Source organism: Mobula hypostoma, chromosome 14 (genome assembly GCF_963921235.1).
Source record: "Mobula hypostoma chromosome 14, sMobHyp1.1, whole genome shotgun sequence".
NCBI lineage: Eukaryota > Metazoa > Chordata > Chondrichthyes > Myliobatiformes > Myliobatidae > Mobula > Mobula hypostoma.
The window spans coordinates 60,921,893-60,939,247 of record NC_086110.1 but is presented as its reverse complement, the minus strand read 5'-3'; the positions used below and the strand labels follow the sequence as shown (position 1 = coordinate 60,939,247).

The 17,355-nt window shown below is 42.8% G+C and overlaps 1 protein-coding gene across 2 annotated transcripts in view; it reads left to right on the top strand.

The window, feature by feature from the left end:
• LOC134356319 (meckelin-like) overlaps positions 1–17,355 on the top strand; it is a 173,835-nt gene that overhangs the window by 38,853 nt on the left and 117,627 nt on the right. For both annotated transcript variants that reach the window (XM_063067196.1, XM_063067195.1), the window contains exons 6-8: positions 1,409–1,444; positions 5,544–5,615; positions 11,282–11,397. In XM_063067196.1, the coding sequence (XP_062923266.1) occupies positions 1,409–1,444; positions 5,544–5,615; positions 11,282–11,397 (224 nt within the window). The remainder of the gene's footprint in view (positions 1–1,408; positions 1,445–5,543; positions 5,616–11,281; positions 11,398–17,355) is intronic.

The window sequence follows — 17,355 nt, the reverse complement described above, 5'->3', positions numbered from 1 at the left end:
GGGGGCAATTACTAGAAGTTCAAGTATTTGATGTTCATGCTATCAGGTTGGAGTGCTACCCAGATGGAAAATAAGGTGTTGCTCCTCTAACCTGAGCATGGTCTCATCACAACAGTGGAGGAGGCCATGGACTGACATGTCAGATTGAGAATGGAAAGTAGAATTGAAATGGGTGGTGACCAGGAAACCCTGCTTTTTCTGACTTGACGAAGCAATCTCCCAATCTATGTTGGGTCTTACTGATATACAGGAAGCCACACTGGGAGCACCAGATACAGTAGATGACCCTAACAGGGAGTCGTGTAGGGAACGATCTCTGTGGAAAGCAGAAAGTTGAGGGGAGGGGAAGATGTGCTTGGTGGTGGGATTCCACTGGAGATGGCGGAAGTTACGGAGAATTATGTGCTGGATGTGGAAGATGGTGGGGTGGCGGGAGGATGCGGTGAGGGCAGACAAACGCAAAATAGAAGAGAAGCGGGTAAGGGCAGTGTTGATGGTGGAGGAGGGAAAGCCCCTTTCTTTGAAGAGGGAGGAGATCTCATTAGTTGTGGAATGAAAAGCCTCATCCTGATAGCATACGTGGTAGAGAAGGGGGTGTCATTTTTACAAGTGACAAGGTGGGAAGAGGTATAGTCCAGGTAGCAGTGAGAATGAGTGGGTTTATAAAAGGTATCAGTGGATAAACTGTCTCCAGAGATAGAAACAGATCCTATGCTACACTGATAACTGCATTGGTGCTGCTTCTCTCATCCATGGTGAACTCCTCAACTTTGCCTCCAACTTCCACCCTACCCTCAAATTTACCTGGTCCATTTCCAACACCTTCCTCCCCTTTCCTGATCTCTCTGTCTTTTGCTAATGGACTGACATGATGAGATGATCTGTAGGGATGGCATGGAAGTTTTTCATGGTACCCTGGTATATATGACAAAAATGAATTACCAGTTTAATTTCAATACTTGGCAGGTGAGGGAACATCTGATGGGAGAGAAACAAGAGTTAACATTTCTTTGTCAGAATTGGGAAGGAGACAGCTTGTTAAGATGAGGGTCATGGGGCAAGGCTTTCTGGTGAATGACAAAGGATCTTCTATCTGAAGCCTTATTTCTTTTCCCAGAGATGTGCCTGTCCTGATGAGTATTTCCAGCATTTTGTTTCAGAATTTCAGCATCTGCAGTTTTCTTCTGATTTTCACTTAAATCTGAGGCACCGGCTGGGAACATTTTTAATTTCCCTTCACCTTCTTTTGGGCCTACAGGTTCTGGGTGGGAGTGGTGAGAGTCTAAAAGCTGGGTGAGAACATTCCAGATAATCTGTGTCTTTGCGCATAGGATAAGCTGCTGCTGAACAGTTGGAATAATCTCTTACGAGTTTATAACGTTGCAGTATTCTGTGATTCTCATTTCAGAGAGGAGGACTTTGCTTTGAAAACACAAGAATGCCGGTAAGCTTTTATTCTGTCTCACTGGGGACAAGGCAACTTCTAAACATGTCCATATTGTTCACATTACTTTGCCGATTTGTCACCTGTAATCCACGGTAAACTGTGTAAGCTCAGTCACTCAGTTTGTTCAAGGGTAACGCAAATTAATTTTTGGTCACTCTGGGGATTAAAGGATTTAAGGATGAGGACTCAGAGTTCGAGGAACTCCTGGCATTTTATATACGTTTGTAGATGCTCTACCCTTGTATTAAAGGCATGAGCAGAATTGCGGGTCCTGTTCCTATTCCTTTATCGACTCAGTTGAAATTTGAGTTACATCCATTTCTAATATTGGAAGAATCATTTCATCTTCTAGTTCCTACAGACCCTAGTGGCTTTTGTAGTCATGTCCCCTCCACTGCAGCCGTTTTCTTGACAACTGGGGGAGTGCTGTGCTAATATCAACTAGTGATGGTTTGAATTCATTGAGCCTGCCTGCCTCTGCTCTTCCCAGAGGAATGTATTACCGGGCTGCCCTGTTGCTGTGGAGAGGAGTTGTTGCAGTGGAGATCCAAACTCTTTGAAATGGCCGTTGGGGCTTTATGCCACGGCTGGGTTTGAACACTAGGGGTTGGGATTCTGGTACACTGCAGTCATGTACATGCTCAGTGTAAAACTGTACCATCCAATCCAAGAGGAAGGAGCCCATTCAGATCCTGCTGAGCTGTGCTGCTTCAGTTTTGAGGACGTTCATGGGTTACAGGTTGCTTGCACTGGAGTGAAGCTCAATTTTGGATAGGAGGAGGAGGACAACAACATTGTAATTAACCATGACGATAGGCTGGGGCAGTTGTATTTCTTGCAGCAGTTGGTCAAATTCCATCTCCCCTGGAACATACTGGTGCAATTCTATACTACTATCATAGAGAGCATCTTTACATCAGCCATTACTGTCTGATTTAGTGCAGCATCCTCTCACAGCATATGAGAACTACAGCAAATTGTCAAGTCAGCAGAAAAGTTAATTGGCTGCAGTCTACCGTTATTGCAGGACTTTTATTTGTCCAGGACAAAGAAGCGGGCAGGAAAAATCATTGTAGATACTACCACTCTTTTCTAAAATCTCCCTTCTGTAAAGCAATATAGGGCTATTAAAATAAACACTTAGAGTCATAGAGAAGTACAGCACAGAAATAGGCCCTTCACCCCATCTAGTCCATACCAAAACCATTTAAACTGCCTACTTCCATCGACCTGCACTGGGATCATAGCCCTCCATACCCCCGCTATCCATGTATCTATCCAAATTTCTCTTAAATGTTAAAATTGAACTCCACACCATGTGCTGGCTACTCATTGCACACTTTCACAACACTCTGAGTGAAGAAGTTTCCCCTCATGTTCTCCTTAAACCTCACCGTTCACCCTTAACCCATGACCACTACTTGTAGTCCCACCCAACCTCAGTGGAGAAAGGCTGCATAATTCTGTATGCCTCTACCAAATCTCCTCTCAATCTTCTGTGTTCTAAAGAATGCAGTCTGAACCTATTCAATCTTTCCTTTTAACTCAGGTTCTTCAGACACGGCAACATCCTTGCAAATTTTCTCTATACTCTGTCAAATTTGTTGACATCTTTCCTGTAGGTGGGTGACCAAAACTGTGCACAATACTCCAAATTTGGCCTCACCAACATCTTATACAACTTCAACATTACTTCCCGTCTCCTGTCCTCATTACCTTGACTTATGAAGGCCAATGTGCCAAAAGCTTTCTTTACGACTCTGTCTACCTGTGACGCCACTTTCAACAAATTATGTATCTGTATTCCCAGATCCCCTTGTCCTACCAGACTCCTCAGTGCCTTTACGTTCACTGTGTGAGACCTACCCTGGCTGGTCCTACTGAAGTGCAACACCTTGCACTTGTCTGCATTGAATTCCATCTGCCAATTTTCCAGCTGGTGCAGATCCCTCTGCAAGCCGTGGTAACCTCCCTCACTGTCCACTATACCCCCAATCTCAGTGTCAGCTGCAAATTTGCTGATTCTGTTAACCTCATTATTATCCAAACAACAAAGGACCCAGCACTGATCCCTAAGGCACACCACTGTCACAGGCCTCTAGTCAGAGAATCAACCACCTACTTCCACTCCCTGGCTTCTCCCACAAAGCCAATATCTAATCCAATTTACTACCTCATCCTGAATGCCTAGCAACTGAATCTTCTTTACCAGCCTCCCATACAGGACTTCGTCAAATGCCTTCCATGTAGACAACATCCACTGCCTTGCCTTCATTCACTTTCCTGGTAACTTCCTTGAAAAAATCTATAAGATTGGTTAGATATGACCTACCCCATGCATGAAGCTATGTTGACTATCCTTAATCAGTCCATGTCTATCCAAATACTTATAAATCCGGTCCCTTAGAATATCTTCCAATAACTTTCCCACAACTGATGTCAGGCTCACCAGCCTATAATTTCCTAGTTTATGTTGAGAGCAGCAGAACTGCATTGCCCATCCTCCAATCCTCTGGTACCTCCCCTGTCACTATCTTCACACCATTTAAAAAGATTCTTCCCTCAGGCAGCTAATCTGATCAACCATTCTAGTAAGGCCAACCCCATCCCTTCTATTACTCCTGTCACTGCATTGCAACCACCTTAAACTATTTTAAAAACTATTTTGTAAAGACATGTTGGTATTTGTGTGTTTATGCACATTTTTTCCATATCCTTAACCTCTAAATTTATTTTTATATAATTTAATCTTTATAACTGTTGAATGCTGTTCTTGTGTGTCACGCCCTGACCAACACACTGCCTTCAAACAATGCTTTCAACAGTTGCATCCTCCAAATCTTCAGTTTCATTGTAACATTCAAGATGACTGTCGATACTTTCAAATTCTTTGTAGATCATACGAAGTAGTTGTTGAAGCAGTGAAATTGATTGATCTTCACCCCCAACTGTTCTCGCATCTCCAAGCCTGAATGCTTGAAACTGCAGTGGGCCAAACAGTTCTGAATTGTCTTACTGCTTATTTCTCACCAACTATCAGTGACAAAAATCACTGCTTTTTGAATACAACCCTATGCAACTGATGACATTTAAAAACTGTTTACTCTAAGCACGCTAATGGCCACACAACTACATGTGACTGATACTAGTTAGAAACTGTTCGGCAACAGTCTCCTGTCCCAGTTAAGCAGGATAGTGTCCCAAATAAACAAAGGGAATCTCTTAATTTGTTTTTGTTCTTTAAGAGTTGTCCCAAATAAGTAGCCGTCCTTATAAATTGATAGCCCAATTAACCATATTTAAAGTCGAGGTTGATAGGTTCTTGTTAGTAAGAGTATTGAAGGTTATGAGGAGAAGGCAGGAGAATGGGGTTGAGAGGGATAATAATTCAGGCATGATCAAATTGTGGAACAGACTTGATGGGCTGAATGGCTAAATTCTGATTCTATGTCTTATGTTCTGATCTTTGGATTGAAAAGGTTAGCATTTGAAGAGTGTTCGATGGCTGTAGGCCTGTACCTGATAGAATTCAGAAGGTTGGAAGGGGAAGGGGAATCTCATTGAAACTTATCCGATACTGAAAGCCCTGGACAGAGTGGATGTGGAGAGGATATTTACATTAGTAGGAGAGCCTAGGATCTGAGGGCACAGCCTCATAATAAAGCTGAGGTGAGGAGGAATTTCTTCGTCTAAAACATGGTAAATCTGTGGAATTTGTCACCACAGAGGGCAGTGGAGGCCAAGTTATTGGGTGTATTTAAGGCAGAGATCGATAGATTCTTGATTAGGTGAAAGGTTATGGCGAGAAGGCAGGAAAACGGGTCAGTCATGATTGAATGGCAGAGCAGACTGGATGGGCTGAATCTTATGAGAAGCTCCCCAACTTTAATTGGACAGCCTGCACTGTTCGTTCTCTCTCCCCCGCTCACATATGCATGGAACATGGTTTCTTGGACGTAACAGAAGACAAGACAGTTCAGGAACTGCCATACAATAGCACTAAACATGACCAGGGAAATGGGGTTGGGGTGGAATTACATTGTACACTGTGCATTATTTATGAAGCAATCTTGAGTTTCATCATACTGTCTTTCAGGCCACTTCTGCACCATTTCCAGATTCCATTTGGTATGAAATGCACCTTCAAGCAAGCTACCTGGCATGTGCAGTAAGTTGTAGCTTCCAAACTTGGTTTTCATTCAGAGATAAGCACAGTAACAGGCCCTTTCAGTGCAATGAGCCAACATCTCCTAATTACACATATGTGATGGATTAACCAGCTAACCTATCAATGATTTATATGATGGAATAGATGGCTTTGTTGCCAAGTTTTCAGATGATACAAAGATTGGTGGAGGGGCAGGTAGTGTTGAGCAAATAGGTAGGCTGCAGAAGGACAGACAGATTAGGAGAATGGGCAAGAAAGTGGCCAGTGAAATACAATGTTGGAAAATGCATGGTTATGCACTTTGGCAGTAGAAATGAACATGCAGTCTATTTTCTAAACATGGAGAAAATCCAAAAAACCTGAGATGCAAAGGGAATTGGGAGACCTTGTGCAGAACACCCTAAAGGTTACCTTGCAGGTTGAGTCAATGGTGAGGAAGACAAGTCCAATGTTAGCATTCATTTCGAGGTCTGGAAAATAAGACCAAGGATGTGATGCTGAGGCTTTATAAGTCACTGGTGAGGCCTCACCTTGAATATTGTGAACAGTTTTGGGCTTCTTATCTAAGAAAAGATGTCCTGCCATTGGTGTGGGTTCAGAAGAGTTTCACAAGGATTATCCCGGGAATGAAAGGATTATCTTATGAGGAACGTTTGATGGCTGTGGGCCTGTACTCATTGGAATTTAGAAGGATGAGAGGTTGATCTCATTGAAACCTTTCTGATGTTGAAAGGCTTAGACAGAGTAGATGTGGTAAGGATGTTTCCCATGGTGGGAGAGTCTAGGACAAGAGGGCACAGCCTCAGGATAGAGGGCATCAGAGATGCAGAGAAATTTCTTCAGCCAGAGCATGGTAAATTGGTAGTATTTGTTACCACCAGCTGCTGTGGAGGCCAGGGTGTTGGGTGGTGTATTTAAGGCAGAGATTGATATGGTCTCAATTGGCCATTGCATCAAAGGTTATGAGGAGAAAGCCAAGGGGTCGGGCTGAGGAGGGGGAAAAGAGATTCAGCCATGATTGAATGGCGGAGCCGTCTCGATGGACCAAATGGCCTAATTCTGCTCGTATGTCTTGTGGGTTTATGGTCTAACCTGTAGGTTAGTAGATTAATTGATCCTCCCACATTTCAGTGTTCATCTTTGGAACGTGGGATGAAAGCAGAGCGCCTGGAGGAAATTCACACAGTCACGGAGAGAACGTATAAGCATCTTCCAGTCAACAGCGGAATTGAAGCCAAGTGCTGGTGCTATAGTTTTTAGCTCACCACCATGCTACTGTGATGCCCATTTTGTGGGAGCGAGGCTATCTTCAGTGTAACCCAGTGCTAATTACATAGGTGACCTCTAACACTGGTTTTATTTCTTGGGGTTCTCTGGCGACTGAGAGGTTTGACCCTTGAATTACAGTAGATATTACAACTGGAATTTGAAAACAAGTCCAGGGGTCACTGCTATAAGACAGTTTCTGATCCTTAAAACACGTACAGATCTCCCTCAGTTAATGAGTGGGTTAACTCTTGTTTCTCTTTCCATACACACTGACTGTTGACTGTTTTCAGCAATTTCTGGTTTATTTCAGACTTCCAGCATCTATAGATATTTCTTGACTGTCGGTTTTTGAAGAAATTTCACCTCATCTCACTTCAATGGCCCACACCATATTTAATGACTGTGAACCATAGCCAAGGGAAACATCTCCACAGGATTATCATCTGTTAATTCTTCTTCATACGAAGGAACGGAGGCCAAATCTGTTCTCTCTTACGAAACATAAAAATGGTAAAGCACAGGAACAGGCCCTTTGTCCCGTGATGTTACGTCGATCTAATTAAGCTCATGATACCTAAATAAATTATACCTTCTGCCTGACCATGATCCTATCTCTCCATTCTCTGCACGTTCGTGTGTCTAAGAGGCTGTTGATCGCCTGTATCATACATGCCTCCATAACCACCCCTGGCAAGGCATTCTTGGCACTCACCCCTCTCTGTAAGAAGGAACTTGCCTCACACATCTCTCTCACCTTAAATCCAAGCCTCAGGGTAAAAAGGTACCAGCTGTCTAGTCTCTCTTTGCCTCTCCTACTTTCATAAACTTCTATCAGGACTCTCCTCAGCCTCCGTCACTCCAGAGAAATCGAGCGTAGTTTCATAATAGCATATGCCCTTTATCTAGGCAGCATCCTGGTAAACCTCTTCTATACCCTCTCCAAAGCCTCCACATCCAGATGTGGCCTAACCAGAGCATTATAAAGCTGTGAAATAAACTCCTGGCTCTTGAACTCGGTGCCTCAATTAATAAAGGCCATCATGCTGTACATCTTTACCACCCTATCAGTGTGTGCAGCAACCTTCAGGAACTGGCACTGGGACCCCCAAGACCCTTTGTACACCAACATTGTTAAAGGTTCTGCCACTAACTGTGTACTTTCCCTGAACACTTCTGATGTGTAACAGCTCACAGTTGTCTGGATTAAACTCCATCTTGCATTTCTCTGCCAACTGGCTGCTTCCCTTCGCAAAATAGTCAGGAGAACTTTTGCTGTGCTCTCTGTGGGGAAAGATTAAGGGAGATGAAAATTGTATGTAATACTCCAACTGAAGTCTCGCCAAAGTCTTTTATAATTACACTAATATGTTTTTGTTCTTGTACTCAAATCCTGCTGTAATAAAGACGGATGGACCTTCCCCTCTTTTCTTTATAAGCCCTGGCTTAAAATTTATTATCCCTGACTGAGGTTTCTTTCTGAAGTTGGTATGTAAGTGCCCTTGATATCAGCTGAAAACATCCCAAATCCCATCATATATAAAAAAAATTATTCTATATAATATATAAATCTGTTTTTATATATATGAATAACATAAAAATTTAAAAAAAGCTTTGCCCTGATATCTTTCACTATTTCAGGACACATCAGTGTTCTATAATCATTAAAGTTCCTTCCCACTTATACCTGTGACACTTTGGGTGTCCTCACCACATTAACTCTTTTCTGGTCCCAAATAATTCATGACTACCCCACCCCCTCCCCCCCACTAATTGGTCCTTGCCTATCTAAACGTAAATAAATCTCTTTTTATTTCAAGTTTGAGGCATCTGCGGGGTTTTGCTCTTTGATTACTGGTCAAAACTGGGATTCAGTTGTAAATCCCAACACAATTTTTTTCTTTCGCCAGTGTCCGGGATATTTGAAGATTTCCATGGGTTTTGCATGATTTTAAACTATCCAGATGCCCTTTGATATTGACTCCGATAGCCAAGTATCAGTGCAGTCATAGAATCTCGATGCCTTATCACAGAAATAGGTTGCATGGAGATACAGGTTTATTATTATGTTCATTGTCACTGAGTCATGTGCAGTGTATCAGTGGACTTCAAACGTAAGGCAACTGTGAGAAAGAGCCCATGACATTGTTCTAGAAATGCAGTGTCACTTAATTGCAATAATAACTTATTTAGAGAGCACTTTTCTTTCCAACAATGTAGTTCAAATCACAAGCACAAGAAATTCTACAGATGCTGGAAATCCAAAGCGGCGCACACAAGATGCTGGAGAAACTCAGCAAGCCAGGCAGCATCATGGAAATGAATAGATAGTCGACATTTTGGGCCGAGACCCTTCAGATGTAATTCAAAGTGTTTTATAATAAGATAAAATGTAAACATGAAAACAAAAGACACAATAATGTCAATTAAAAGCAGGGTTAAATAAACAGGTTTTGAGCTGGCATTTAAAAGTGTCAACTAAGTCTGCATCCCTCATAGTTTTAGGTATTAAATTCCACAGTTTAGGAGTATAGTTCAAAAATGCTGACTTGTCCATTAGCTTTTGAGGGAGATTATTTAAATTTCAGAGACCTGAGAACTCTAGAAAGGATTATAAAATTATTTGGGCAGCACGTTGTCTTTACAGCACCAGCGACTCCGGTTCATTTCCTGCCGCTGTCTGTCAGGAGTTTGTAAACTCTCCCCGTGACCATGTGAGTTTCCTCCGGGTGCTCTGGTTTCCTCCCTCAGTCCAAAGACATAGTGGTCAGTTAACTGATCATTGTAAATTGTCCCATGATTAGGTTTGGTTAAATCAGCAGTTGCTGGTCAGTACAGCTTAAAAGGTTGGAAGGACCTATTCTGGCCTTACCCCAATAGATCAATCAATCAATCAATAAAATGAAAGTGATTCTGTGATGTACTCCAGACCACTGAGGTTTTTTAAAACAATTGAGAGAACTTGAATCTGAAATACTTCCCATGACTTTACTCTCTAGTGGTCAAAAAATTTCTGTGAATTTTGTGTAAAACTGCTTAGTCAAATTTTCTGCAATAAAACCCTTGCTGTTGTGCTTGTCCGTAGAGCAAGAGCAATCTGGCTTGACAGAAAGAGTAGTTGAAATAAAAAGGTAACAGAATTAATCAGGTCATGGAGAATCTAAATATGTAAAATGGCTGCCGGCAGCGGATGGAGGAACTTCAGTCAGACAAATAGCAATAATGCAGCAATGTATGAGAACTGATAAAATTATGAGAGTCATAATAGAAGCTTTTTTCCATGGTGGAAATGTCAAATACTCGAGGATGTGGCTTTAAGATGAGAGGGGGAAAGTTTAAAGGTCTATGAGGTATACACAAGGCGTGGTAAGTATCTGGAATGTACTGCCGGGGAAGTGATAGAACCAGATACGGTAACGACGTTTCACAAGCAGTTAGGCAGATATGAGCAAGCAGGAAATGGAGCGACATAGATCATGTGCATGCAGATGGGATTAGTTTGGATCAGCATTATGGCCAGCACTGACATTTGAGCCAAAGATCTACTCCTTGCTGCAGTGTCCTCTGTTCTCAATGTCAGTGTAACTGTGTTGCATTGACCTAACAGACAGGCTGTTGGCATCTTTAATTGGGGGTTGGTTGAGGAACTAGGAGAAAGGAAGAGGTGGGTGTTTTCCTTCAAATTGAGGGAGTGCAATCATTGCACAACACTGCATATGACTCCAGCCCAAACCTTTCTTGGGCCACAGAGTTGAGGTACTCTTTACCTGTCTGAACGCCTTGCTATCATGACAAGCCTGTCTGGTGCAAACATTTACTGTTTACTAAGCTTGTGTAATGTTAGCTGGCCCAGATTCAGAAAATCCTAATGGTCAGGAACATTTTATCTGGATGAGGAGATTGCATATTGAATTGTCAGTCAAAGTTCAGGGCTGAGGGAGAAAGAAGATATCAATTTAGCTCATTTTAGTTTTAAAAGAATAATTTCAATTGCTGCCCCAGAATGCCGAGCCCTAATTCAGAAAATGTAATCATGCAAAGTTGCAAACTGAGATGAGCTCAGCACTGTCCGATGAATGACCTTTGAACTCAACCCACAGCACTTCCTGTGAGTGGTTAACATTTATTCAGTCTGCAGTATTGAACAACTGATGTTTCTGGATTGTTGTCAGAATTTATTTTTAAATCATAACTTCTCTTTTACTCATTTAGAAACAACAGGGTCTGATTACTATAAGCTGATGCTGAGTGAAGATTTGAGCTGGTGTCAGGATGTCTGTCACACTCGGGGCTCAGTACTGGTTTGGTTTTGAGTGTACCCTCCGCATCCAAAGAAGGCCAAATGCTCTCCCTCAGCAGGGCAAGGAAACAACTTTAAAAGACTTATCTTTTGTTTCCAGAATGTGCGATACAGTAACCAGACAGCATGCCAGCTTCTCACTAACCTGGTGGTGCTTGATGTGACTGGCTTGGTCAGTGGTGAGGCCCTCGTTCTGTACCGAAGCATACCTGCCACGTGAGTGTAATACCTATGAGGAGCAATTGATTAGGGTTGTCTAATAAAGGGGCGGCGAAGAACGAGATGCGTTCTTCAAAGTAAATTCTTAACCAGTTACCCTCTATGTCAACATGTACCATCCCAAGATTCATTTCCCTGCACGCGTTCACAGAAGAACAAAGAAATTCAACAGAATGGGTGAGAAACAACACATTAGCGAAGAGTGACAAGCAAGCAATGTGCAGGAGCCAAACTGTGCAAATGCAAAAAAGCAAATAATAGTAGTAATGAATGTAAGTAAATAAATAAATAATACTGAGAACATGACTTCCCAGCCACATGAAAGATTTTGAGAGGGTTTATCAATATAGATACAAAGTGGCTGTTTCCTTTGACCAGTGAGTCTACAGCAAGGGAGATTAGTCTCCATTTAAGGGTTGGCCATTTAGGACAGTTGTGAGGAGGAATTTCTTTACTCAAAGGATGGAATGTTTGTTTATTTAGAGAAACAGCACAGAATAAGCCCTTCCAAGTCTATGAGCAATCCCTGATTTAGCCCTAGCCCAAGCATGGGACAATTTACAAAGACCAATTAATCTACCGACCGGTGCGACTTTGGACTGTGGGAGAAAACCAGAGCACCCGGAGAAAACCCATGCATTCTACGGGAAGGCTATACAGTCTCCTTACAGATGCCGTCGGAATCAAACTCCGAACACTTGAAGCCCCGGGCTACAGTAGCGTTCTGCTAATATGTTAGAATTCTCTGTATCGACTGTAAAGCCTTACCTTGTCTTCAACTGAAAATCCTCATCCATTATATATATATACACACACACATTATATATATATCCATTATATATAAAGTACTATAGCACAGAAGCAGACCCTTCAGCCCATCTAGTCAATGCCAAACTATTAATCTGCCTAGTCCAGGGCTTCCCAATTCTTTTTAAGCCATGGACCCCTAGCCTTAACTGTGGGGGCCACGGACCCAGGCTAGGAACCCCTAGTCCGAGTCCAATTGACCGGCACCCAGACCGTAGCCCTCCTAAACCATGTATCTTAGAATCAAGTTTAATATCTCCAGCATATGTCCTGAAATTTGTCATCTTTGTAGCAGCAATACAATACAATACATAATAATAGAGAAAAATGTGAATTACAATAAGTGGTGCAAAAATAGAAATAAAAAGTAGTGAGGTAGTGTTCATGGGTTCAATGTCCATTCAGAAATCAGATGGCAGAGGGGTAGAAGCTGTTCCTGAATCATTGAGTGCGCGCTTTCAGACCTCTGTAACTCCTCCTTGACAGTAGCAATGAGAAATTGCTTTTGAAATTTCAGACCTGTATCCACCACTTCTGCTGCGCTCGTTCTGCTCATTAATACCACTGACAGATATTTGGCTTTGAGCCCAGACCATTACTGGCTCCTCTCTTTCTGTGGTTAAATACTGGAGACAAACTGTTCATTCACTTGTGTTTAGCCGAAAGATGATTTTTTTTCCCACCCTGTTGAATCAGATTCCTATGGCAAATACTCATCTGGTGATCAGAAGGTTGATAATTAAATGATATGTCTGCAATGGGGCTTGTCCTGTAAATATGACTATAATCTGGCATTTCCCGGGGATGAATCATCTGGTGTTGGAGTCTTGTGAACCCACATACTTTTACAGATAAGTTAACTGACACAACTCTTTGGTTTTATCAAAGTGCATCCTTGAGGTACAATGACAAGGACAAGGTACAACTATATAGCAAGGGTGCCTAAGGCTTTTGAACAGTATTTTATTTGTATACGTGGAGCAGAGAGCAAGTTTGTAAGTCTGGCAGGTGCAAATGATGTTGGGAGTGGCAAGGGTGAGTTGCTGTGGGAGGGGTGTGGGACAGGTGGCAGAGAAGGACAGAGGGTGGCGCAGGTGCAGACACACCCAGCCCTGAGGCACCAGACAAGGTCATTTGCTTCCAAACAGTTGGTTTATTGATCATTACAGAATGTCTCTCTGTTGCTTCCCACTCCCTCCCCTCCTTTCCCTTTTTCCCAGCCATGATTCCCCTCTCCTTACCCCCTTCCCACTCTCAGTCCACAATAGAGACCCATATCAGAATCAGATTTATCACAGAAATATAGAAAACTTACAACACAATACAGGCCTTTCAGCCCACAAAGCTGTGCTGAACATATCCTTACCTTAGAAATTACCTGGGGTTACCCATAGCCCTCTATTCTTCTGAGATCCATATAACTCTCCAGGAGTCTCTTATCGTATCTGCTTCTACCACCGTCGCCAGCAGCCCATTCTATGCACTCACACTCGCTGCGTAATCATCACTCATGTACGTCATGAATTTTTTGCAGCAGCAGCAGCATTACAGTGCAATACATAAAATTACGACGGTCTTTAAGGGAGGAATCCTGCTGTCCTTACCTGGTCTGGCCTATATGTGACTCCAGACCCACAGCAGTGTGGTTGACTCTTAAATGTCCTCTGAAATGGCCAAGCAAGACTTTCATATGTATCCAACTGCTAAAAAAAAAGAAATACTGTGCACCCCAACTGTATATACAGTACGTGCTTAAGACTTTTGCACAGTATTGTCTATCTGTCCTGGTCAAAGAAAGGTTGTTTCACTGTTAGATGACAAGTTATTGCTGGCTATACACAATTGCCTGATGTGGTCAAGATTACCCCAGGTAGTTTGTATTGGCAACCCAGAGTCATTGAAGAAAAATTGCCAGTGAGAGAACTTGTCACCAATGCAAGTGCACAGACTTGGAGGGTGGAATTTCCCCCCCCTCCCCCCCACAATTATAGGTTTAAATGCTGATTGAGGAACGAACAATGCATGTTCTTGAGGAAGCTGTTTAAACATGTTAAGAGTTTTCATCCAGCAGCTATTGCAATCTGGGCTAGTCTGATTACATTACAAGATAAATAGTCTTGTTGGGTCTCTTGACAAGGCACCATGCTGTTGTGAGCTAGACTTCCTTTCATTCTGCAGAGGGTGGCATTGTAGCAGCTGAAAGCTGGGGTGAATCATGAGATAGTGATCAGGACAGAGAGCCATGTTGCACTAGATAAGGTTGGTTATCACCAACTGACCAGAGTTCAAAACCGAGTTCTCCCCTTTGAAAAGTGCTTTAAAATGTGCATTTCTCTATAGCAACACAGCTGGAGCTGGGTGCCCAGGAAGAGTTGGTGCACTTGCACTGTCAGCTTGAAAGGTGAATGACTGCTGTACAATCAACCTCACACACAGTGGCTGACCCAGGCTGAAACTGTAAACATGTCTTACCTAGAAGGTGCCTATAGTGTGATTATAATAACTGAAGAATTGTCAATCTTTGCCATTTTTACACCACCAAGTGACAGCAGCTTAAATCTAAAAATCTGGAAATTGCCTCCGGTTAGACTATAAGACATAGGAGCAGAAGTAGGCCGTTCGGCTCATTGAGTCTGCTCCACCATAATGGCTAATTCATTATGCCTCTCAAACCCATTCTTCTGCCTTCCCTCCAGAACCTTTGATGCTCTTACTAATCAATAATCTACCAACCTCCACTTTTAAGTATATCTAATGATCCCCTTTCTTAAACAGCAAGCAACGTTTTGCACCCTCCACAAAAGTATCATAGGAACATAGAAAACCTAAAGCACAATACAGGCCCTTCAGCCCACAATGCTGTGCGGAACATGTCCTTACCTTAGAAACTACCCAGGGTTATCTATAGCCCTGTATTTTTCTGAGCTCCATGTACTTGTCCAGGAGTCTCTTAAAAGACCCTATCGTATCCACCTCCATCACCGTCACCGTCACCGGCAACCCAATCCACGTACTCACCACTCTTTGTGTCAAACAATTACCTCTGACATCTCTGTACCTACTTCCAAGCACCTTAAAACAGTGTCCTCTTTATCCTTAATAAATCAAAGAGCAGATGAGAACAGAAGTGCTTACAAAGTGTTTTGCTGAGAAAAAAAGTCCAATAAAGTCAAATTGGAGGAGTAATACTTCATATTCCGTTTGGGTAGCCTCCAATCTGCTAGCATGAGTATCAATTTCTCCAAATTCCAGCACTATTCTTCCTCCCTAGTTGCTCCTTTTCCGTTCCCCATCCTCTTTCCCCTCATACACGTTCACTTGCCTATCACCTCCCTCTGGTGCCCTTCCTCCTTCCCTTTCTCCTATGTTCCACTCTAATCTCCAATCAGATTCCTTCTTCTTCAGCCTTTATATTTTCCACCTATCATCTCTCACTTCATCCCTCCTCCCTGCCCCCTTCCCCTACCTTCCACTTCATCTGGTTTCACCTATCACCTTCCAACTTGTACTGCCTTCACTCCCTCCCTCCACCCCACCACCATATTCTGGTTTCTTGCCCCTTCCTTTCCAGTCCTGGTGAAGGGTCTTGGCCCTAAAATCGACTGACTGTTCCTTTCCATAGATGTTGCCTGATCTGCTGAGTTTCTCCAGCATTTTGTGCGTGTTTCTAAGTCTAAAAATGTTCTGCATTTCTGTGTCAAGAGGTACCGAGCTTTTACCGGTTTACTAAATCATTAGCATTGTCTTCAATCAGCTCTGATTCCAAAATCTAAATTTTGTTTGGTTCATTATTCTGTAGTATGTATTTTAAAATTCAGTGGGTTGAAAATGAGTCACTTAAATATGTTCGTAAAATGTCAGTTTGATTTAAGATGCATTAGTGCATTGAAAGGGTGGCGGGGTGGAGGTACGTCTCTACCAAATGAGGTGGAAGGCATCCTTCCCTCTGCTAGCCTGCGGGTGGCACTTGGGCAAGGTGTAGGACTTGTTTAGCGCCCCCAGTCAGGGTCACGTGTAGCCATGGGAGCAGGTGGTGGATGGTTGTATGAACAGTTGCAGCATATCACAAGTGCAGGTCATGTGACCACTGATGCCAGGCAGACAATCTCTTGATAATGGATGAGGTCACCCATCTTGTAAAGACACTGCCCAGAAGAACACAAAGGCATCAAATAAATGCATATGTTTGCTGCTGAATCCTGTAGTTATTTTAGAATGCAGACTTTACAGAAAATTTTATTGCAGAACAACACAGATGCCTTTGGAATCTTTTAAATAATATTCTTCATGTAAAATCCTGAGAGTAATAATACACGGAAGTGGTAATCTGTTTTTACCATGTGTCATCCTGATGAATGATGTCCACTTGAGGCGAATATGATGCTCTCCCCTAATGGGGAACGCCTGTGCGTGATTTGTTTATCATAGTCATAGTCATACTTCATTGATCCCGGGGGAAATTGGTTTTCATTACAGTTGCACCATAAGTAATTAAATAGTAATAAAACCATAAATAATTAATAGTAATATGTAAATTATGCCAAGAAAAGTCCAGGACCAGCCTATTGGCTCAGGGTGTCTGACCCTCCAAGGGAGGAGTTGTAAAGTTTGATGGCCACAGGCAGGAATGACTTCCTATGACGCTCGGTGTTGCATCTCGGTGGAATGAGTCTCTGGCTGAATATACTCCTGTGCCCAACCAGTCCATTTTGTAGTGGATGGAAGACATTGCCCAAGATGGCATGCAACTTGGACAGCATCCTCTTTTCAGACACCACCGTCAGAGAGTCCAGTTCCAACCCCACAACATCACTGGCCTTATGAATAAGTTTGTTGATTCTGTTGGTGTCTGCTACCCTCAGCCTGCTGCCCCAGCACAGAACAGCAAACATGATCGCCACAGACTCGTAGAACATCCTCAGCATCGTCCAGCAGATGTTAAAGGACCTCAGTCTCCTCAGGAAATAGAGACGGCTCTGACCCTTCTTGTAGACAGCCTCAGTGTTCTTTGACTGAGGTTGATGCATGGGCAGACAACACACAGTTCCTGACAGATCGGAGTCAGGATCCAGTGGTAAGACTTGCAAGAGGACGAGGGACCCTCACTGTTGTAGCTTCCCTCTACCTTCACTGCCGTTGTGATGTGTC